We start from the raw sequence: 23706 nt of genomic DNA on the forward strand, positions 1-23706 counted from the left end.
GCAGAGGCCCGGAGCTCCATGAGGGCCTCCCCGAGGTGTGAGCTGCACAACTGCAGCCAGCCCCATCCACCTCTCGTATCCCAGACCTTCGGTTACGAATAGGACAACTTCCCAGGAGACGGCAGAAGTCTCTTGAAGAAAGGGGAGCCTTACCAAAACATGCATAAAAGCCTCCCTACGATGACGGACTGCGGGGCTGAGGCCCCTCCACGCGTCGCCCCACAGTCAGCACTTCCCAACCTGCTCCGCCCTGACACTTAGAAGTGATGCCATCTGTAAAGCACAGGTGAGGAGAGCAAGTGCCAACGGCAACTGGCCCTGGGGCCTGTGGTGGGCTAGGGAGAGCCGTGGGCCTTGGTACACAGGCTGGGAAGGGAGCTCTGCTGAGACTCCGCTATGGAGCACAGTCGAAACCTTGGAAACCTGCTGACCCATGGACCAGTCCAATGGCTGTGTTTTGCTGGTGGGGGGCCTGAGGCTCAGAGAGGGTGAACGACCTACCCAAGCCACAAACCCTGGACTTGAACCCAGCCCGGCTCTCTGTTCATCCCATTGTGTCCACGTCGCAAGACTTGCATTTTCCCACATCTGCTAGATAAACAGGGTCCGTGACTGGTATCTCATTCTGAAAAGGAATGACAGGGCCAAAAAAAAAAAGCAATTTTCCTAAGGTGAAGGTCGGGAAGACAAAAAAGGAAAAAACTGGATGGACTTGGACACCACCATCCCCCCAATGACCGACAAAGCTCAAGGCACAGGAAACTGACCATACTGAACCAACCGGATACCAGCAATGGATTTTTAAAGTTCAAGCTTTATTACTTATTTTTTGGCACCACAGTAAATAATACAGAACAGGTCACTTCAACAGCACCAGGGAATCACCACTCTCCCTCAAAACACCCACCTCCCCACACACGACGGTCAGGAGGCAGAGACAGACCCCAGCCTGCTGCCTCTGCCCGCCATCCAGAGACAGTGAGTCTTCCCGGACACAAATCTCCGCTCCTCGCTGAAGCGCCGAGCTTCGGATTTTTGTAGTGGTTTAGTCGGGCAAGTCTGTCATCGTTCATTAGCACACACACACACACACACACACACACTCAGTTCTTAACTCCTCCCAAGCATCTTTATTTAACCTGACTCATTGCTTATGGGTGCTCAGCTCACATATATTGCGGCCAGCCCCATCCCAGCCCATCTTAATTCAAACTGAAAAACAAACCAAAAAAGGCACCTGCCCTGGTCCGTGTGTCCCTAGTCCTCCGGGCACTGAATTGCAGTTAAGAGGGCGAACAGTGCTTCTTGGTTCAATGTCACGCGTGCTAAGTCCTAACCCCGGACACTAAGCTATCCCTGAGGCCATTTAGGGCTAAGTCCACGTCTACACCAGGCATTTCCTCTGAATTTCTAGTTACTTCACCCGTTGAGAAGGCAAAGCAACCATAACCCAGACTTGCATGTAAGGATTCAGGCAACCACTAAATGACCCTTTCAAGGGGTGGGCTCACTTTAGCTCACTGTGAAATACTTAAGGTGTTATCATATTTTTCAGACCATAAGATGCACCTAGGTTTTAGAGGAGGAAAATAGGGAAAAACATTTTGGAGCAAAAAATGTGGTAAAATACTTAATAACTTCCTTTAAAGCAGAAATTCTGTAGCGAGCCAGATAAGCTACAATTGGACTATAAGACACACCCCCATTTTCCTCCCAAATTGGGGGGCTGGGGTGGTGGAAATTCGTCTTATAGTCTGAAAAATACGGTACCTTATTTCTGAATGATACTAGAGACAAACGAAATAACAAATGGAATAAAAGGCTAAACACCTCTTCTCATCATTTTTGCAAAACTGAGAGCCCTGGCTGGTGTGGCTCAGAGGATTGAGTGCCGGCCTGAGAACTACAGGGTCGCCAGTTCAATTCCCAGTCAGGGCACATGCCTGGGTTGCAGGCCAGGTCCTGGGGGAGGTGGGGGCCGCATGAGAAGCAACCACACACTGATATTTCTCTCCCTCTCTTCTCTCTCTAAAAATAAATAAATAAAATCTTAAAAAATAAAAAAAAAATAATAAACAAAAGCGAGACAGGCCAAATCCATGTATTCTGCCCCGTGGGTCCCTTAAAGGACCATCAGACCTCCTTGACTTTGTGGCCCATGAGAACCTCCTTTCCTAGCCCCAGGGACAGACATATAACAACACATACTGGCAGATTTCTCAGTCGACATGACTCTCCCAAATACAGCTATGTTTAGTTGCTTTATTATTGCCCCTCTGCAACGAAATGGTGACAGTGGGTGACGGAGTGACATCAGGTTCGCCAGAAGGAGGCAGTCAGAAAGCCCTTGGGGACAGGAATCTCCTTGCGCTCCAAACATTTCTGGTCAGGGAAAGATGAAGAAAACAGAATGATTTTCTGATAACTCTGCTTCCAACACTTGACAATTCAAAGCAACTTTAAGGGACAGCAAGCTAAGTCCCACAGGACGGTGGTCAGAAAAGGGAAAAGGCAGAGGATGGACGGTTGTGTGTAAGACCTCCGCTTCCGCGGGACCTGTGACGATGACCAGTGCCATGCTGTTATCACGCCCGTCCCTCTCTGGCCTCCCGTGGCCTGGCCTCATCTTTCAGTACTGTTGGTTTCCCAACTGGGCTACTGGAAGTCAGTGGGCTGTGTTGGCAGACCTACCACAGAGTTCTAAGTTGTCTGTCAAACTTAACTGCTTAAAAATGTTGGCTCTAGGTCCTGCCCGGTGTGGCTCAGTTGGTTGGAGCGTCATCCCGTAGACCAAAAGGTCATGGGTTGGATTCCCGGTCAGGGCATATACCCAGGTTGCAGGTTAAATCCCTGCTTGGCGTGTGCACAAGAAGGCAACCAACTGACGTTTCCGTCTCTGTTTCCCTTCCTTACTCTCTCTTTAAAACTTTTTTTTAAAAAAAGGAAAGAAAAAGGAAAACAAAAAGAAAAGCCCTGACTGGTGTGCTCAGTTAGCTGGGTATCGTCCCACAAGGCAAAGGGCTGCAGGTTTGATTCTTGGCTGGGGAACACGCCTGAGTTTCGGGTTTGGTCCTCAGTTGGGGTGGGTGCTACAGGCAGCCAGCTGATGACTCTCTCTCGCATTGATGTCTCTCTCTCTCTCTTTGTCCTTCCCTTCCCCTCTCTAAAAATAAATTTTAAAAATCTTAAAAAAAAAAAAGCACTGAAAAATATGTCCTCACGTCAGGATAAAAAAAAACTGTTGGCACTTGGAAATACAAGGAGTCGGGATGAGAGCGCAGCCTGTTCTCCTGGAGAGAAGCAAGCACTCACCAGTTCTCCGGCCTGAGACTGAGAAAGAACCCTGGCCTACACGCCAAAAAGGTATCAGTGAGACAAGAATCACTGGGCAGGGTTTACTCAGGTCTGGGGGGAGTTTCCCCACGGGCAGTGTGGACAGCGACAAGTAAGAAGGGGAAGTGGCAGCTCTCCAGGTTCAGGGGAAACAGTGGAGAAAAAGTGGGGTCAGAAAAATCGAGAGGAAGAGACTGCACTCAGACCCCGGCCGTCCAAGGCTTGTCAGGCAGAAGCACATTTGAGGCCAAGAGCAATGTGGGAGGGGTCGGTCTAAGGGTCTCTTACCTCTAAGAACTGCTTGAGGCGTATGAAGGAACCCATCTGTCCCGAGCTTGTGACGGCTTCGATCCTATGGGGACAGAGAGAGGACACTGGTGAGGGACACCTATCTTTTGGAGAGGGACACCTATCTTTTGGAGAGGAATTACGGGAAGGAGCGGATCAGATGACCCACAGAGATGCCTTCTAGACTAAGGGTGCTGTTGCTCTTCCAAGTGGTCCCAACCCTCTTTTCCCACAAGGGGTACAGGGTAGAGGGCGCTCTCCCTCTCCTAGGTCTTTGTGATTGGGTGTCACAGCCTGCCCTCCACGAGAAATGCCAGTAAGTGGAGAGGGGTGAGAATGGCACTTAAAGGTGAGCACCACACGGGGGTCGAGCCAACCAGTTGATGAATCTGTTTCTTCAACTGACTTACTGAGAGGGTTTGACGCCTTGGTTTAATTCAAAACTGCATATAATCAGCACCCCAGGTTATCTGGGGGTGTTTGGAAAAAAGGGTTTTAAAAAATATCAGGTATCTGAGAATCTGAGATCTTCCTAATTCTTTTTTTTTTTCCATTTAGCCAACAATATTTAAGAGAAAGTCTTTATTGGAGTTCAAAAATGTTTGTTCAGATATCAAAGAAGAGAAGGATGCACGTGTCAGAGGTCACACTTAATGCCGGTGGTTTTAACAGCACCGAGGGGGATCTGATCTCATGAGTTTTCCCAGCCAAATCCGTGCTGTCTGCGCAACAAGTCTCATACCTGGGGAAGTAGTCCTCTTTGATGAGAAGCATCATCTTCCAGAACTGGGCCTGATACTGCCTCACGAGAGCATGCCCGCACACCTGGAGGGGGACACGGGCACCATCAGGGCAGAGGATGAGCGCGCACACGCGTACGAGATCCGGAAACCACCATCAGCCCCTTGCCTTTCACTCCTATCAAGAAACTCAGCCATGAAATGCACTTAACTAGCAACTACTAAAGAAATAAATAGAAACTCCAACTTTCTTTGGAAGCATTTAACTGCCTATGGCAATACCTCCATTTAACCAGCCTGCCAACTCATGAACCAAACTTAATTAACTATTCTTCACTGACTTTACTGAAAATTAGCCTTCCCAAAGGTCTGGTACGCCCCCGAACCTTAGTAAGCAGAGAATACAGAATGCCACTTGTGTTCTCGGTGATTCAGGATCACCGTTCATGTACTGTGACTTCACAAGCTTTAAGGTGACTAGAAACTATTGGCATCATAGGACAAATGGCAACAGATTCATGGCACGTGCGTGCTTTCTTTAAGAAGTGTCCCCTTCCCACAGAAACCCTCACCCTGACACTAGAGTGGTGGCCCCTTAATAAGCAGATGGGACTGGGCAGAGCCTTCTGGACGAGGGAGACACCTGACCCAGGCCGGTTAATCATGTTTTTCTGCTCTGAGAATTAGGCATCGCAGGGTGGGACACCAGTGCCACCAGCCTGGGTGACCACACCAAGACCGAGGGATGAGCCCCGGGATGCGCATCTTCTCCACAGTGCACAGAGGACTAGAGAAAGTTGGCCTGTGGCGCAAGGATGGGGCAACTGGCGGGAATACGAAAGGCTACGCGGTCCCAGGGAGAGACTCGTGGTACCCGGTGACATCCCAGTTCCTGGTTCCAGGCACTCATGAGATTCAACTATGCGTCCTACCCTTGATCCTAGAAGCCACTTCTCTATCCCCGAAACAGTTCCCCTCTCACTTGGGCTAGGGCGACAGCTTTCTGTTCTGTGCAGTGAGAAGACACGCACACAGAGAAGGAGAGTACAGTGGAAGGAAAAATCGAAAGCCAAGTTTGTCTTAGGGCTCAAGAAAAAAATCTGACACTGGACCCTAATGCTTGCTGTTCACCATCTCTCTCTTTCTCCTTCTTTTTTTATGCAGGTCTTTTTTTGCTTTTAAATTACTTTAGAGAGAGCAACATCAATTTGCTGTATCACCCTCTGTCCCTACAGTGCTTCCCCACTCGTGCTGAGCAGTGGCCAGAGCCGTTTCCACCACTGGCTCTCTCGCGTGCTGCAACTGTATCACGTACCTCCAAGAAGTCAAAGAGGAGGGTGGCTGTCACGTCTGACAGGGGCTCCATGTTTAGTATCTGTGCCAACCAGCGCCAGCCGTGGCTTAAGCCGTGCGGGTGAGCCTGGGAGGAGAGAAGCCTGGTCACGATTTGATCTCACTTACCCAGGGAGCTCCACTCCCAGTGTTGTCATCCAGCCGCTACCACGTGGACGCGAACCCCCACATCATCCAACCCAAGTGCGCGCCGCAGGGCAGAAACAACACACGCCGAATAAATTGTTTTCAAAGGTTCCAAGACCCTGGAGCCCACCCATCCCCGACTGGATGCCTTCAGTACACATCTTGTCGGCGTCGGCGTCGGGGTTCCGTAAGCTGAGTTACCCTAACAGACGTTCATCATCTTGGTACCTCAGCACAGAACCAGGACGTAACAAGCGCACAATAAAAACCTCTTGGATTCAATCAACTTAGAGTCCTTTCTCTTCGGGTCTCGAAGTCCGTTAACTCCCCCACCTCACTAATCAATCTGTAACTCCTGAGAAAAGAGCTGGGCTGGCGGGGGGAATCCTGGGCAAGTGCGTGCCAGCTCAGCTTGCGGAGCCACCAGCTGTCCGCCTGTGGGTCACATGTGTGACCCAGGTGGCTCTGGAGGCGCCACACATCTCACATGACAGTTTCTTGCTCACTCCCCTGCTGATCAAATCTGCGAACCCGAACACTGGTTTCCCACAGACTCCTGGCTGGTAGACTCTTCTGTACACTGAACTAACACCTCCTGGAGTCAGTTACTGAACAAACGGCTCTGATGAGCCAAAAGCTCCTTAGTGCCCAATGTCGATGCCTCTAAAGGACCCCCATGAAGCAGGGGGCCTCTCATTACGGGCAGTAAGCCTTTCCTACTACCTGTTGTCGGGGCCCATACGGCCACTGGAGCTGGATGACAGCGGCGTAGAAACGAATCATCCCAGACATGCGCTTTAGGAAGTTGTCCTGCTGCTCCACCTTGGAACCCTTCACTTGGTAGCCAAGCATCCTATGTAGGATGAAAAAATTAAGTGTGATGAGGCCAAAATAAGGGTGACAAAGAGGAGATTAGTTTTGATGGCTAAAAGTAACGATATGTTGTTATTATTAATATATTATTGTACGTTATTACGTTTGTAGAATACTTTGTTACAAAGTACTCACATCCATTGTCAAATGTGTACATCACATTGCCCTGCGAGGTAAACTCACAAGTCACACACATCATTTACAAACAAAGAAAATGATGCTCACAGAGGTAAACCGATTCACCCATTTTGCAAAGCCATTCAATGACAAAGCAGCCCCGACCGGTGTGGTTCAGTGGGTTGGGTGTCGTTCCACAAGGAAAAAGGTCACCTGGTTCGATTCCCAGTTGGGGTACATGCCTGGGTTGTGGGCAGGGTTCCTCGCGGGAGGCAACTAAGTTTCTCTTGCCCATCAATGTTTCTCTCCCTCTCTTTCTCCCTCCCTTCCCCTCTGTCTAAAAATAAATAAAATGAAATCTTGAAAAAAACAATGACAGAGCAGGGAAAAAATTCTAAGACTCCTGGATTCCAGATCCACTACTCTTTCCACTCATAGCTACATTGATTACTGGCACCTAAACCCCCAAGTTCCAAAAGCTGCCCAGCTTGCACGGAAGACATTGCATTTTCCGACACAACAAGGTACGTGAAAACTGTGTAGAAGTTCTATCTCTATCTCACGATTCACCCAAGGGCTAGCGAAGAGAACCAGCACCTCACCTCTGATAGTCTTCCAGAGCCATTCCCTCCTTGAAAGCGGGGTAGAAAGGAACAGAGTACGGGCAGTTCTTGTGCAGATGAGCGAGAATGAGGTCCCCCACTCTCGGGTGGAGCTCCCAGACCCCGGACGCCACAACCGCAATGGGGAATGCCGCTTCATGATGGGAGGCCACTTCCTCCTCTCCTTGTTTCTGCGGACACAGATATGGGGACAGTGTCAACCCCCGAGAATGGCTTAAGCACCGTGTACCCGCCTCTCCCCCTGCCCCTCTGGCAATAAGGCTTCTCACCACAAACTTCTCTGCCAGTTTGTACTGGACAAAGTCCAGGCCCTGAGGGTCCATGGAGACTGACACAGTGCGCCCACCACATTGGACGGGTTTTCCGGAGAGAAGGCTGTGGATCTTGTCGAAGATCTCCTTCAGCTTCGAGCCTGGGTACGGGAGAGATCGAGTGAGTTACGAGACACAACTGCGGATGCGTCTGTTTCTCACCACTGCAACAAACACAGAAGGGCCCTGTATAAAGCTGGCTGTGCAGCGTCCCCACACAAGCACAGACCCTAAGGACGGGACACTGACGCAGAGAAACACACGACAGTCAAACACACGCTGTGGACACTGCACAGAGCGCAGAGCACACCACACACTATTGCAAAGGGATTCCTCATTTGCAGGGAAGCTAATTCTGAGAACATGCACGGCGCAGGGATAAGCAGAGTGGAAGTGAGTGCTGACTTGTCACGGATGCCACGGGCTGCGGCTGTCACGCCTAGAGGAGTCGTTTGCACCTCCAGAGGCTCTCCCCAGCTATGGTGATTCTCCCCTTTCTCAGAGACCTGCCTTCTTCCACCCTCAGAGACACAGAAAGGGGTCCCCAGTGGCTGTATTTGAATGAAAGATCCTGCGTGCGCCAACCCCCGCACTGGCTGCTACAGTGAGAGTGTCGAGCTGAGCCGATCAGCCAAGTGACAGAGTGCGGTCCATGGAGTGGCTGGCCCTGCAACACACAGACTCGTGAGCAGCAGGGCCTTGCACCTGCCACATGGACCAAAGCACAGCCATCTGTAAAATGAGAGCGGAGATGTACACAGGAAGACAAGGCGAGACAGAAAAGATCCTGAAGTTTCTTGCTTCTGAGACCTCGCTCCATGCCTGCCCTTGGGTTCTGTGAAAATATCGCTTTATCTTTGGGACAAATGCCTTTATTATTTATTTATTTGCATAAGCATATCTGAATTAGTGTCTATGACTTGCGATCAAAGTTTAAATTAGCGCAGCATCTCCAGCTTAGAAATGCCCTGCCTAGCTCCTGGTTACCGTAAGTAATGTTACCCTAACTGGATGTGGAGAATGAAATAGAGGAGGCAGTCAGGGGGATGACTCCCGGGTTTCCAATTAAGGCCACTGAGCAGATAAGGGTGCTACTGATTACTGAGTGCAAACGAGAGAGAGAGAGAGAGAGCAGGCATGGGGAGGACGACAAGTTCAAACCAGAACACACTACACCTGAGGTGTCTGGGGACCGTCCTGGCAAAGACGTCCCTCAGAGATGGTCCTAGAGACTCTGAAGCACAGAGGAACTGAACGAATCAGAGGCAGATCTGTGAGTCACCTGCATACAGGTAATGTTTGAAGCCATGGGGGTGAATAGACTGAGAAGAACTGCTGGGTGGGAGTGGATCCCTAGGAAACCCCTACAACTGAGGAGGGGGGGGCAGATCAAGGAACACCCAAAGGAGAAAGAGAGCTGGGAGCAGGACCTGGAAATGAACAATCCACGGAAGCCGAAGGAGTGGAGTTTCACAAAGGCGGCAACACCAGCAGCGACAAGTGGAAACGTCAGGAAGACCAGAAAAATCCTCAGAAGATGTAGACTCAAAGGAAATGTATTTTAGGATAAGAGATTCATGCGTGTTTAAAGGGAAAAGAGCCTGTACAAGGGACTAATTTTGCAGAAAACAGGAGAGAAAGGCCATAAACGAGGAGGCCAGGTCTTGGAGGTAATGGGAGGGGACGGGAATAAAGACGGAGGCAGAAGGGTAAGCACGGGTGGGGAGGACACCTCGCCCTTTGAAACGGGACACTGAGAGGTAAATACAGCCGTGCACAGGCGGAGGGGCGGGCACCGGGAGGCTCTTGCGCCTGATGTACTGGTTCCCTGATGAAGGAGCAAGCAAGGCGGTCTGCGTTCGACTTAGGGGAAAAGACTGAGGAGAAGCTGGAGGGGAGCGTGCAGGTGTGGGATGGCTGTCTAGTCCCCTCTGCCCCTTTGATGCGGCTGCTATCAAAGGAGAGGCACTTTAAATTCCAGAAAGTGATACGTGTTTATTTATTTATACCTCACCCTGCTCCAGAAAGAATTTCAGGCGGCCAAGTGGTATGTAAATTTTGTCATATAGCCTGGCAGGGGCAGGAAGTGCAACTCTCCCGTGCCCTGAGGTGGCGTATTGATGGGGACCTGGGATTCCCAGTGGTGCATGCTCCCCAGCCACTTGGCTGCAATCTGTTGTTTGCAGGCTCCCTCATCCAGAGCTCTATACAAAACGAACCTGTTTCTAAGGAGAAAGAGGAAGAAGGGCCTTTTCCCTGTCTGGTTCTTACTCCCTAAATGTTAGTCCCTGGAGAGAAAAAGAAGGCGTTGCAAAGCATTAACGGGACAGGTGCCGAGTCTGAAAAGCTAACGTAGGACAAAAGCGAAGACTACAAGGCATGCCCTAGGTTCCCTTCGTGATGCCTTCCACAGTCACTTTCAGTATTAGGTAGCAGCCACCCTGAACACGTTACTACTCATATACAACTAATTTTTTAAAAATGAGTCAACAAATACGTAATGATTACCTTCTGTGTATGAAGAGGAAGCAAAGGAAAGTAAACATGTAGCTTGCATGTAACTGACGCATGTAACGGACATACACCTGACCCACCCGCCCGCCTTTGCTCAGCGCACTGTTTCTAGGAACCTTACAGGTAAGGAGCTCTGGAGGCTCACCCCTCTGACCCACCTGCAAGCGTGGAGATCTGGCTCACTGGGATGGTGGCCGCCTTCTGGAGGTCCATCTTGATCTTTTTGACCTGCGGAGGAGAACAGTGAGAAGGCAGGTAGCTTTCCAAAGCGCTGAGCGGATGCCATTGGGATTAGGGAAGGTGACACCCTGGCTATCTACCTTTGGGATGTGGGGCTGTTCAGAGTACTCTGATGCCCCGAGAATTCCTGGCTTGCACCCCTTCCTACCTGGCTGTCTTTGCTGCTGGCCAGTCCCTCAAAGGCCCGCATGCACTGATTGGAGGTCTCCTGCAGCTGCTGGTACCACTGCATTGTGCTGTCCTGTACCTTCACCTGGAGGTCTGAGGAGCAAGAGAGAAGCTCTCACCACAGCCAGGAGTTACTGAGCACCAAATGTGACCCCACGCTGTTTCGATCACCTTATGCACGTGTTAACTGCTTTTACTGTCACAGTAACCCCACAAGGTAGATACTATTGTTATCTTCAATTTATGGAAGGAGAAACAGACATGGAAAGGCTAGCCAATGTGCCAAGGTCACATTGCTAGGAAGCAGGCAAGCTAGATTCCCATGGATCTGGCTCCAGCACCAGCCTTCTCAACCATTACTCTATACTGACTCTCTTGTGTTTTAACATATGTGTATTTTGTACATATTCACTTAAAATACTCAGTAGCAGCAATACCTGGAATAATACATCTACTAAATCATACAGAAGACCAAGTCCTCAACGGAAGGTGTTGGGATGTGAAGGCAAGCTCCACATGAACCGAAACTAAATGCAATTCAGTAGAATATTGAATTTTACATTCTATGTAAAAGTTCTGGCAATTTCTTCCTGTAGCTTAATATTCAAAACACATTCTTGCTCCTTTCCACATTCTGAAACTTACAACAAATTATAAGATCTTATCCACACCAAAACTCACCTTCATTCTGCTTCCCTCCCGGGCCCTGGCTGGGAGCGGGGGGCTCTTTGCAGACCTCCAGCCCCGACTGCATCTGTGACTCTTGCTGCTTCACCTGGGCCTCCTTTTCCTCCTGCCTCCTCTTGTCTGCACAGGCCCTGGCGTTAGCACAGAGCTCCCGCATTTCCTGCAGCGCTCTCTCGGCCACTGCTTGGTCCTCTGCCGTGGGAAAGCCGCCCTGTTGGGTGACAGAGGCAGAGCTTTGGGGTCATGCCCCAGGCAGCTGCAGGGCTGAACCGCACCTTACGCATCAGTGCATTTCTAGAACCGGAGCTGCTGCGTCAACGTCGCACCATTCACCAACACGTTACTACCCACCGCTTTCCTGTTCTCGTAAAGGTACCACCCATTTACCATCATTACCCACTCGTGGACACTTCTGTGGGGCTTTAATTTATCGTAAGTAAAGCAGGCGTTCAGTATGTATCACTGAATGAACTGAAGTATTTTGCAATCAGAAGACACACACATTTTTTTAACCTCAGATGAGATGCTCTGTATCTACAAAGTCCAATTTGGGACGGGGAGCACACCCACACACATGCACCTGAAGCCAGAAGACAGAGTCCCCCTGCTGCCCCCTCACCTCCGAAGTGGCCCGAATGATGCTGGAGATGAGGCCGCACAGCTGGTTGCCTCGCGTCCGGAAGGCCGACAGGTCCACCTTCGCAGGGTCCTTGTGCTGGTCCCCGGAGTCCAGCTGCTGGCTGAGGTGCAGCAGCTCCTCCTGCAGGGTGTACAGGCTGCGCAGGCGGCCCTGGCCTTCCTCCCTCCGGAGCCGCTCCTGCTCCACCTGCTTCAGGCGCTGCTGCTCTGCCTCCCGCAGCTTCAGGTTGAGAATCTGCGGAGAGGACTGTCAGGTTACCTCTCTCTGAGGGGCTCCTGGGCTTTCTCTTTCTACATCTTCTAGGCCTGCATGGGATACATATGTTCCCACATGGGCCCGGAACAGGAAAAGGACTGCCCAGGGTCAGTCACACAGAGGCATGAAAGGGGGCAGGGGCAGGTCACAGCCAGACACAGGAATACCCACAAGGGTCCCCCAGGCTCCGACCTTTGCTCGGTGACGATGCTCCGCTTTTAGCTTCTCTTGCTGACCCAGGGCCTCTCTGGAGCTGAATGAGAATTGGCAGGGAGAGTTGGTCAGGGGTGCCTGCTGAAACAATTTTCTCACTCCTAAAAGCCCCCCCCCCACCTTTAGGACACACTGCTTGTCTTCCCAAGGTTGGTCATTTTTCTGGGTTGTAAGTTTCTCTATTTCACTCTGATGCTTAAGGACTCGAGTTGTTCAACTCTTTCCCTCTGTGTTTCCTGTTGGGAAAGAGTTGCAGCTGACCACCCTGACACTTCTGGTCGTAACCTGGGGGGGGGCTCACCTCTTCTCCATCATTTCCCGCAAGTCCTGGAATTCCTTATGATGCTTCAGCTCCTTCCGTTCATCAAAGCGCTTCAGTTGTTCAGACGCCATCTCGGAGAGCGCTCGCACCCTCCTCTCCTGCTCCTCCTGCCACTGCCTCAGGCCCTCCTGAAAAGGATCGGCACCGTTGCCTGGACCTCCACGCCACCCCGCTCCGCGATGCACGGGGTTTACCTCCCAGCAGGCCTTAACTCCATCAGACACCCAGGGGCCTGGGATCACCTGCGTACTGCTCAGAGGTGCTCCAACTAGGTATCAAACCCGCAACCCTGGCGCAGCGGGACGATGCTCTAACCAGCTGAGCTACCCAACCAGGGCCTCCTTTGGGGTGACCTTTAAACTCAGTGGTTTTGGAAAACTCTTCCAATTTGCCCCATGTGGTTTATGTCACTCCAGCATAACCTGGGAAGGGGTAAGTATTTACTAAACGAGTATCAAATGGCCCTGCACTTCCAAGCTCCAACCCGTGCTATGCTTCTGAGGGTTTCAGGGTTATCTTCCGGAACCCTCACTGCAGCTCCATGAACCCGCCAGGCACGTTTCTGTCTCGCGCCTTTGCTCGTGTGAGCATCTCTGCCCAGCTTCCCCCAGCTCCGCTCAGGAAAGTCCCTTTCCTTTACACCTAAGGGGATCAGGTGTTTCATTTTTCATTCTTGAGGGCATCCTCACGTGATTTTTAAGGGCAACTTGACATTTTAATTAACAAAACTTGATAACTAAATAATATATATAACTTATATAACATGTATTATATACATAAATAATATAATAAAATATATATATATGTCCCTGGACACTATGTCCATTTTAGGAATTTGTCCTGAAGAAACACTTGCAGATGTGTGCAAAGATACACGTACAAGGAGGCTCACTGTAGCCCTGCTGACTCTGGCAATAAGTTCAAAGCAATTTAAATTAACTGGGGAAAGATAACTGTACTGCCCACGCAGCTAGATTACGTAGTGTCTGTGCCTACGCTATCTGCTCTGTCTCTGGTAGAGCGCACTGGAGAACACTCTGCAGCCCTTACAGAAGATGAGATGATGAGATGTTACATGCACTGGCATGGAGATGTGTCAAAGCACATTGTTACGATGTTCCTTTATTCTATTTTAAGTTATCTTAAAGCTTCCAGTGCAAGAGGGCATATTTAACACAAGCATAAACACCCTCTCCTCTGAGACTCTGTTTAAATAAGGGTTGGGAAGGGGGGAAAAAAGAGTCAACAACAGTTAATTTCCCTCAGCTCACGAGGGAGATGATCAGCCAGGAAAAGTTTCTACATCCTTCCGGAAGACAGAAAGACCACGGAGGAGTGGTGACTGGTGAGCAGAGCCGGGAAATCCCTCAGAGAGAGACAGATGCACTCATCCGCTCTCATTGATTCTCTCTCTCCCGCTGCTACCACCTAGGCTAAGCCACCGTCGTTTTCTCAGTGCCAAAGTGAATGCTTTCCTGAGCTTTGCTCTCTCCCACTCAGATTATAATCATCTTCCAACTGCATTTAACTTATCTGTCTTGTTTACTTTCGTCTCTCCCCACCAGCACGGAAGCTCTAAGGGGACAAGGACCCGTGTCTGCTCTGCCCACTGTCTTACCCAGACCTAGAACAGCATCTGGCACGTAACTGCTCAATAAACCCTTGCTGACTCGGTGAGTAACTGCAGGAGGGTAGGTGCCAGAAGACTCTCATTTTACAAACTCATGTACTTCTTAAAAACTTTTACAAAATCACTCATGGTTTCCCTAAAACAAATTAAAAAGCCAAATACATTAATTAAAATAGTGCTCTTCTTTTCTCAAGAGGCTGTTAAGGTCTGTCTTCGCAGTATACTCTTACCTGACCGTCTCAGATCGCCTTCCAATTCTGGAGAAGTAAACGCAAGCCATCCGTAAGTGTCCTAAAGCCCCGTGTGAAATAGAAGGGCGAGCACTGGAAACCAGATCTGACTGCACGGCGCTCACTCCTGACTGCTCTGTCACACTATCTCCACACATCAATCAGGAGCTGCTGGCAGCAAGCTGGGCATGAGGATGGGCACACCGTGGACACTCACAACCCTAAGGAACTGATCTAAACGTGGCTCCCTATGCCCAGGTCTGCCTTGCGGCCACTTACCATTCCTTTCATTCTGTGTACCAGCTCATACATCCGGATGCAGCCTTCCACGTGGGTGCCCCTGGAGGACCACAGCGCCATAGGCTCTTCTGTGTGCTGGGACTCATCTTTGCCCTATATAGTCAGAAGACGGAAAAATTAAACTTTTAATTTGGGAGGGGTAACATTAAGGTTTTAAGATGGTGTAGTTGGTGTTACCCCTTCTACACCAAAACCACACCCCTGTTTACGAACAACAACAAAAACAAATTAGGTGAGAACTGGTGTGTTTTTCACGATGTTGACCTCGTCCTAATTGTTTTCCTTAAGACGAAGAGACGCCCAAAGTGCAGCAAACTTCAATCTTTTCTGCTTGCTTCTTTGCTTTGACCCGCCCGGCAAGTTTCCCCCTTTCCTCCAGTAAGTGTCCATCAGTGCTAGGAAGGTCTGTGTGGAGCCGCCCCAGCCCACGTCCCCAGTCCTTTCACCGTCCCAGCTTCAGGGGTAAGCGTGTGACAGCTTGCACAGTCCCCTAGCCTCCTGTGGCCAGTAGCTACTTCAGCAATGAGGCTTATGAGCCAGGCGAGGCCGGAGCCCACCTTCGAGTCTCTCCGGTGGAGCTGTCTAGGAAGGCTTTCTCTGGGAATGCTAACCAACCATCAATAACGACTCAGTTTTTAAGGGAAAGAAACAAACTAAGGCAGGGACAAAACACAGCAAAAAACAGGGTAAAGCCTCATACAGAGCCAGTGGAAAGGTATGCAAATTTTAAGAGCGGGTATAAATTTTACTCTGTGCCTCCCGCAGCCAGCACTAAGAGGGAGACCTTACCAGGTACACGGGTGCGAGGTTCATGTGGAAAACAATCCCATTGCTTGTGACAATAATTACTGCTCTTGGTGCTAAGATTAGAGGGAAATTTCTCTGGGTCTTCGTATAGAGAGTGCTGGGTGATGTGGTCAACGCTGCTACTACAAACAGCTGCGAGAAGCAATCATTTTCTCCAGGGCAAGGTCATTGCCACGTGACAATGTTACACAACTCAACTGTGTAATGGACCCTTATCTTTTGTCCTCAGCTGATCAAAAACCTGCCCTGGCCCCTGACTGGCGTGGCTCAGTGGGCTGGGCCTTAGTCCCACACACCAAAGGTCGCTGGTTCAATTCCCAGTCAGGGTACATGCCTGGGTTGTGGGGTCAGGTTCCCAGTTGGGGACCGTGTGAGAGGCAACCGATCAATATTTCTCTCGCACATCAATGTCTCTCTTCCTCTCTTTCTCCCTCCCTTTCCCTCTCTCTAGAAGTAAATGAATAAAATCTTTTTGAAAAGAAAAATAATAAATAAATAAATAAAAACCTTACCTTGGTTCCATTTGGTGTTGCTGGTGCTCCAGGGGAGGCTGGAGAGAAGGCAAGGCTTCCAACGGGAGATCTGGGAGCAAATGACGGCTGGCCTAGGCCAGCAGCAGATGCGGGGGATGGTGAAGTCTCAGGGGGAGACAGGTTCTCCTGTGTGTGGGGTAGGACATGATCTACCACCCATCCAGCGTAAGAAGATAGCTTGGGAACAGAGGTACATTCTTCTAAAACGTCCTAGAGAGAAGAAGGGGTGAGACTCAACTTGCATATCAACGGATCTAAGCGACCAGAGATAACCCACCACACGCCTTACTGGAAGTCTAAGAAGCCTCACACACAAGTATTTGTAACGTACACACCAAAGACCCAAAGTCACTGTGTAACCACCAGCGATGAAGAGAAAGCAGTTTGTTTTCTTTTTTAGATTTTATTTATTTATTTTTAGAGAGGGGAAGGGAGGGAGAAAGAGAGGGAGAGAAACATCAATGTGTGGTTGCCTCTCATGCGCCCCCTCCTGGGGACCTGGCCTGCAACCCAGGCATGTGCCCTGACTGGGAATGGAACCGGCAACCCCTTGCTTCACAAGCCGGCGCTCAGTCCACTGAGCCACACCAGCCAGGGCACAAGTAGTTTCTTGGTAATGACCCTGACTGTTACCCTTGCAGAGTACCAGACTAAATAACCCTAAGTACAGAAAAAGGGCCCACGCACAAAGACGGTCATTAAAGTATATGCAAGAGAAATCTAAAAGGCTGAAATAGAAGAGAACACAAAAAGGATTCTGAGTGTGGTATAGCACACACAGCGGCACACCAGTCATTAGAAACACTGATTGTGAGTCCTATGTAGTAACACCTAAAGATTCGACTGTAAGGGAAAACCAAGATGGAGGTGTAGGTAGACACACTGTGCCTCCTTGCACAACCAAAAGTAGGACAACAACAATTAAAAAAACAACAACCAGAAGTGACAGAAATCGAACCGCAGGGAAGTCCGACAACCAAGGAGGTAGAGAAGAAACATTCGTCCAGACCAGTAGGAGGGGCGCAGAGGGGCGGCCGGGGCCGAGGAATTGCGTTGCTGCAGCCAGATCCAGAAATGTGGCGGATTGTGGGACAAACGGGGCAGGCAGTGCGACAGCTAGCAGACCCTGTGGCCCCACATTCACGCATAGATAAATCGGGAGGAACGTTGGGGGAGCGAAACAGACCGCGCAACCCAGGGCTCCAGCTCAGGGAAGTAAAGCCTCAAATCTCTGAGTGAAAACACCTGTGGGGGTTGAGGAGCCAGCAGGAGAAACTCCCAGACTCACAGCAGAGGTCGTTGGAGAGACTCACAGGGGCCTAGAGCATGCAAAAGCCCACCCACTCGGGAATCAGCACCAGAAGGGCCCAGTTTGACTGTGGGTAGTGGGGGGAGAAACTGAAACCCAGCAGAGAGCGGAGCAAGCGCCACTGCTCCCTCTCGGCCCCTCCCCCACATACAGTGTCACAGGGCAGTGACCAACATTACCCTGCCCCGGGGAACACCTAAGGCTCCGACCCTTTAAGTAACAGGTACCAAGACCAAAAAAAAAAAAAAAAAAAAAAAAAAAAAAAAAAAAAAAAAAGGCCCAAATGGACGAACAGATCAAAGCTCCACAAATAATTCAACTAAGCAGCGAACAGATAGCCAACCTATCAGATGCACAGTTCAAAACACTGGTAATCAGGAAGCTCACAGAATTGGTTGAATTTGGTCACAAATTAGATGAAAAAAATGAAGGCTACACTAAGAGAAACAAAGGAAAATGTACAGGGAACCAACAGTGAAGGGAAGGAAACTGGGACTCAAATCAACGGTGGGGACCAGAAGGAAGAAAGAAACATCCAACCAGAAAAGAATGAAGAAACAAGAATTCGGAAAAATGAGGAGAGGCTTAGGAACCTCCAGGACATCTTGAAACGTTCCAACATCTGAATTATAGGGGTGCCAGAAGGAGAAGAGGAAGAACAAAAAATTGAAAACTTATTTGAACAAATAATGAAGGAGAACTTCCCTAATCTGGCAAAGGAAATAGACTTCCGGGAAGTCCAGAAAGCTCAGAGAGTCCCAAAGAAGCTGGACCCAAGGAGGAAAACACCAAGGCACATCATAATTACATTACCCAAGATTAAAGAGAAGGAGAGTCTTAGAAGCAGCAAGAGAAAAGGACACAGTTACCTACAAAGGAGTTCCTATAAGACTGTCAGCTGATTTCTCAAAAGAGACCTTACAGGCAAGAAGGGGCTGGCAAGAAGTATTCCAAGTCATGAAAGGCAAGGACCCACATCCAAGATTGCTCTATCCAGCAAAGCTATCATTTAGAATGAAAGGGCAGATAGCTTCTCAGATAAGGTCAAGTTAAAGGAGTTCATCATCACCAAGCCCTTATTATATGAAATGTTAAAGGGATTTATCTAAGAAAAAGAAGATAAAAAATATGAACAGTAAAAATAATAGCAAAATCACAGTTATTAACAACCACACCTAAAACAAAAACAAGAGCAAACTAGGCAAACAACTAAAACAGGAACAGAACCATAGAGATGGAGATCACATGGAGGGTTGTCAATAGGGGAGTGGGAGGGGGAGAGGGGGGGAAAGGTACAGAGAATAAGTAGCATAGATGATAGGTGGAAAATAGACAGGGGGAGGGTAAGAATAGTGTAGGAAACGTAGAAGCCAAAGAACTTATAAGTATGACCCATGGACATGAACTATAGGGGGGGAATGTGGGAGGGAGGGAGTGGGCAGGATGGATTGGAGTGAAGGGGGGAAATAGGACAACTGTAATAGCATAATAAATAAATATATTTAAAAAAAGATTCACCTGTAAGTGAAAAAACAAGAGCATCAACACAGTCCCTCTACAATGACGTTTTAAACAATGCTGCTGCACCAAAAACACACGAAGGAAATACACTAGAAATTATGCTTGGGTGGTAAGTGAAATATTTCTTCTTGTTCTAATTTTACGTATTTTTACATAAATTTTTAAATGACCATGTTGTAAATTTTTAAATGAAAATAACAGGTACTGAAAAGTAGTTGCTAATGTAAAGGCCAATGACATAAAATAAAGTGGAATTTATAGTAGAAAGACTATAAAATAAGTCATAGACACTCTCCAACATGTGTGAGGGCAACCCATTCAGCTTCAGCAGCGACCGATCATACATACTCCTCTGTATGTTTAGCGGACAGTGCTTTAAACCACAGAAGCTTATACCACTACCCTGTAGTTAAAGTACACAGCGAACTCTGACTGGGAACTCTACTCAATGTCGGGAAAATATCGCCAGGAAGTATGGAGAAAAGAGTACACGAGTGACTAAGAGCACTAAGCATACAATCAGCCTTTCTTGGTTTGAATTCCATCTCTGCATTCCACTCATGTGTATGACCCCCCTCCTCAAGTTAGCTAACCTCTCTGCCTCAGCTCCATCGCTCTGAAATGTAATAAAGTTGGCCCTGGTCGAGTAGCTCAGTTGGTTAGAGCATCATCCAGATATGCTAAGGTTGTGGGTTCAATTCCCGGTCAGGGCATGTACAAGAAGCAAACAATGAATGCATAAATAAGTGGATCAGCAAATCTTTTTTTTTTTTAAAGATTGTATTTATTTGTTTTTTGGAGAGGGGAAGGAAGGGAGATAGAGAGGGAGAGAAACATCAATGTGTGGTTGCCTCTCGCACACCCGCCAACTGGGGACCTGGCCCACAACCCAGGCATGTGCCCTGACTGGGAATCGAACTGGCAACCCTTTGGTTCCCAGACTGGCTCTCAATCCACTGAGCCACACCAGCCAGAGCAAAATTGTTGTTTTTCTCTCTCCCCCCTCTTTCTCTCTCTCTTAAAAAAAAAATAATAATGGAATGAAGGATCTACCTCAAAAGATTTGGAGGTGGGGTTTAAATGAGTAATAAAAGACTTAGAATAGTACCTGGCACAAAACTACTCAAAAATTGCAAGCTATTATATTATCTAGACCAGTGGTTCCCAAAAGGGCCAATTTTACCCCCCAGGGGACATCTGGAGACAACTGGGAAGGGGCTACCGGCATCCAGTGGGTAGAGGCCAGGGGTGCTGCTAGTCCTGCTATAATGCGCAGACAGCGACCACAACCCCCACCCCAAAGAATCATCCAGCCCGCCCAAAATGCCAACAGCGCTGTGGATAAGAAATCCTGATCTAGCCCTGGCTGGTGTGGCTCAGCAGGCTGGAGCGTCAGCCCGCAACCAAACACTGTGGGTTCCATTCCCAGTCAGAGCACAAACCGAGGTTGCAGGTTCGGTCCCAGTTAGCGTGTGTGCAGGAGGCAACCAATCAGTGCTTCTCCCTCACATTGATGTTTCTCTCCCACCTTCCTCTCTCTAAAAATGCCCTGGCTGGTATGGCTAAGTGGACTGAGTGCTGGCCTGCGAAACAAGGGGTTGCCGGTTCAATTCCCAGTCAGGGAACATGCCCGGGCAGCAGGTTCATTCTTGTCTGGGCACGTACAAGAGGCAACTGAGCGATGTTTCTCTCTCACATGGATGTTTCTCTCCCTCTCTTTCTTCCTGTCTTCCCCTCTCTCTAAAAATCAGTAAGCATGTCCTCAGGTAAGGATAAATAAATTAATTAATTACACTGAGACCTTATGCTTACCTATTTAATAAGTAAAAATTTAAACTGTAATAATATATTCTGTTGGCAGGACTGTGGGCGAATGGGCAGAATCAGGCACTGCTGATGGGAAGGCAAACTGATACACCCACTTTTGGGGGAATTTGGCAATACATAACAAAACCACAGCTATGTTTACTTTTTGATCCAGCAATCTCACTTCTAGAAGTTTATCCTGAAGATACACTTCCCATAAATGAAAATACACATGATAAGGTTTCAAGTAGGGAATTACAACTTGGTGAATAAGAACTCGTGAGTCCATACTGACATAGTTAACTAACCAGGGGAGAAAAGAAAGCCCTCCCTTACGGTCGAATGCCAAGTAACAACTGTAGAAGAATGGCGGACACCAAGAAAACACCATTTGGCCACATCACAGAAGTGACTGACTCAGGCAGAAATCATTAATGGATGCTAAGGATGGACTTCTGCTGAGAAGAAGGAATCCTGGAATACCTCCCTACACAATACTAATTAGTTAAAAAGGAAAAAAAATGAGTTTTAAGTGGAGATATCTAGCGGTTACCACCCATGGAACCAGGGAGTCAAGGTTAGCATCCCAAGTGGTACTGGGTTGGGCTGAAGCATCTGCGTGCTTCCCCAGGCGCCTTACGCCTTACTGAGAACACAGCATCGTTTCTGCGGTATTCCTGTTAAGGATGCATAACCTCAGTCTACCCCACACAGACCCATGCCGGACTCATCCCATAGAATGTAAGGTATGTATTCTTTAAAACCGTCAGATATAAAAGACAGGGAAACACTTTAGAATTGTTTTACATAAAAGTCTGACGAGATAGGACAGTGGCTAGATTACCAGCAACTCGGGAACAGGAGCTATGCCTTAACTGTTTCTACAAGCCCCCCAACCCAGCGACCTAGTACAGAGCTTTGCAAATACAGGGACACGCCCCCATTAAACTTCACAGGTCCAAGCAACGTCATCTAAAAATTTGTTGTTTTCACTTGCAGCAACAGGTCATATTAATCGTTCGCTGCCAAATTTGGATAACCTAGCACATTCTCCTTCGCAGTAAATTAACTGACCCTGAGAGGCCCGGGCTGCTTTGGCAACAAGGCGGAGGCGCCTCTCTGGGGCTAGAAACGAAGCCTTCAGAAAGAAGAGCGCCGAAGGGGAGTTCCCCCAGTGTCTAGAAGAGGCGGGAGATGGCAGAAACCCGAGGACAGGATGATGCACACACAAGAATCAAGAAACAAATGTGGACAGTTAGAAAGGAGGCACAGGTTCCCGGCGCAGCGGCTGTAAGGACCCATTGCTCACCTCGCCCTGCAGTAGCCAGTCGCGGTGGTAGCAGAGGCGACCTTTGTCGGAACTGCGCAGCGCCTGCAAGGTCTCCCAGCAGCGACCCTCGGACGGCATGACTCCGGCAACCGCAGCTTCGCGGAGCAGTGCAGCTTCTGAAAAGGCAAGTCTTCTAATAACCCTCCCACAAACAATCGCTCGCTTCCGCTTCCGGTGCGCGTACACAGTTGCACAAAGGAAGTAGCCTCAGAACGGTGCACGCCCCACTTCCGATACCTAGCCAGCCGGAAGCGCGCCTGCGCACAGGGTTTGGGTTCGATGGTGGGGCCCTGCGGAGAGCTTCAGACTGCGGCGTTCTTCTGAAGCCTGGATCCGCCTCGTTGCAGAAAGCGGATTATGTAGCACTGATGTGATTGTAAAGAATTGGGACCAGCCCCATACCGTTGGTGGGACCCTAAAGGGGGGCAGCTGCTGTGGTTGACAGTCTGGCAGTTCTTTAAAAATGTTTGTTACCGTTTGACCCAGCGATTCTCCTTGGTATTCGCGTACACCCAAGAAAGATTAAATATGCGTCCGCCTAAAATCTTGTCGAATGTCCCTAGCAGCATTGCTAAGAATAGCCAAAAAGTGGAAACCCGGATGTATATCAACTGATGGGTAAATAAAAGACGGCGTGTCATGAAAACAAAGTAGAAATACGGGTGACAACAGGGATGAACCTTGAAAACATGCTAAGCGAAAGAAGCCAGTCACAAAAAGTTATACATTGTATGATTCCATTTATGTGGCATGTCCAGAGTGACAAAGGCATGGAGACATTTAGATTTTATTAGTGGTTGTGGCGGGGCTGGGGCCAGGGGAATGGAGAGTGGCTGCTAAAGAATAAGTTTCTTTTGGGGTTGATGAAAATGTAAAATGAGCACAACTTGGTGAATATATTTTTAAAACACTACATTTCTACACTCTAAAAAGGTAAATTTTATGGTATGTGAATTATAGCACAAAAAATTAAATGCAGTTCACTATCACCCAGAGTCCGCTTGAGTTAGGACTCTGACTTTTCCAAATTAAAAAAAAAAAAAATTAGAGAGAAAAACGTCTATTTGTTCCACTTACTCAATATTTATGCGATCATTGGTTGATTCTTGTGCGTGCCCTGACCTGCGATCGAACCCACAACTTTGGTGTATGGGGACAACCCTCTGACTGACCTACTGGGCCAGGGCTTGGCTCCTTTTGCCTGCTTTGTGGTAGAAAGGCTTGTCTCTGGAGTTTGAAGCAATATAAACATTTTTCATTATTTTGGGTTTTTTATAAACTCTCTGGACAAAATAAAAGTGTTGAGAGTCCCAGCAATGGACTCTTACCGAGGGGTTTGAGACCACACCAGCGCTGTAAGTGCAGCGCCCCGCATGGAGGTGTTCCTTGGCTTGCTGAGTTAGGAATGAGTTATATAAATATGTACGCACATTGGTG

At 48.7% G+C, this 23706-nt stretch overlaps 1 protein-coding gene across 1 annotated transcript; it reads right to left on the reverse strand.

Moving 5' to 3' along the window:
- Positions 1-794: 794 nt before the first annotated feature.
- Positions 795-22416, reverse strand: GLE1 (GLE1 RNA export mediator). The gene is made up of 16 exons (XM_024562187.3): positions 22249-22416; positions 16283-16513; positions 14943-15056; positions 12783-12931; positions 12461-12521; positions 11993-12247; positions 11368-11584; positions 10667-10779; positions 10437-10506; positions 7723-7865; positions 7433-7623; positions 6564-6693; positions 5677-5781; positions 4364-4446; positions 3622-3685; positions 795-2382 (listed from the first exon to the last, which is right to left on the reverse strand). Exons 1-16 carry the CDS (start codon positions 22345-22347, stop codon positions 2314-2316), a joined length of 2094 nt encoding a protein of 697 aa, XP_024417955.1. The 5' UTR covers positions 22348-22416; the 3' UTR covers positions 795-2313.
- Between the last annotated feature and the right edge of the window lie 1290 nt (positions 22417-23706).

Source organism: Desmodus rotundus, chromosome 1 (genome assembly GCF_022682495.2).
Source record: "Desmodus rotundus isolate HL8 chromosome 1, HLdesRot8A.1, whole genome shotgun sequence".
In the NCBI taxonomy this organism is placed as follows: domain Eukaryota; kingdom Metazoa; phylum Chordata; class Mammalia; order Chiroptera; family Phyllostomidae; genus Desmodus; species Desmodus rotundus.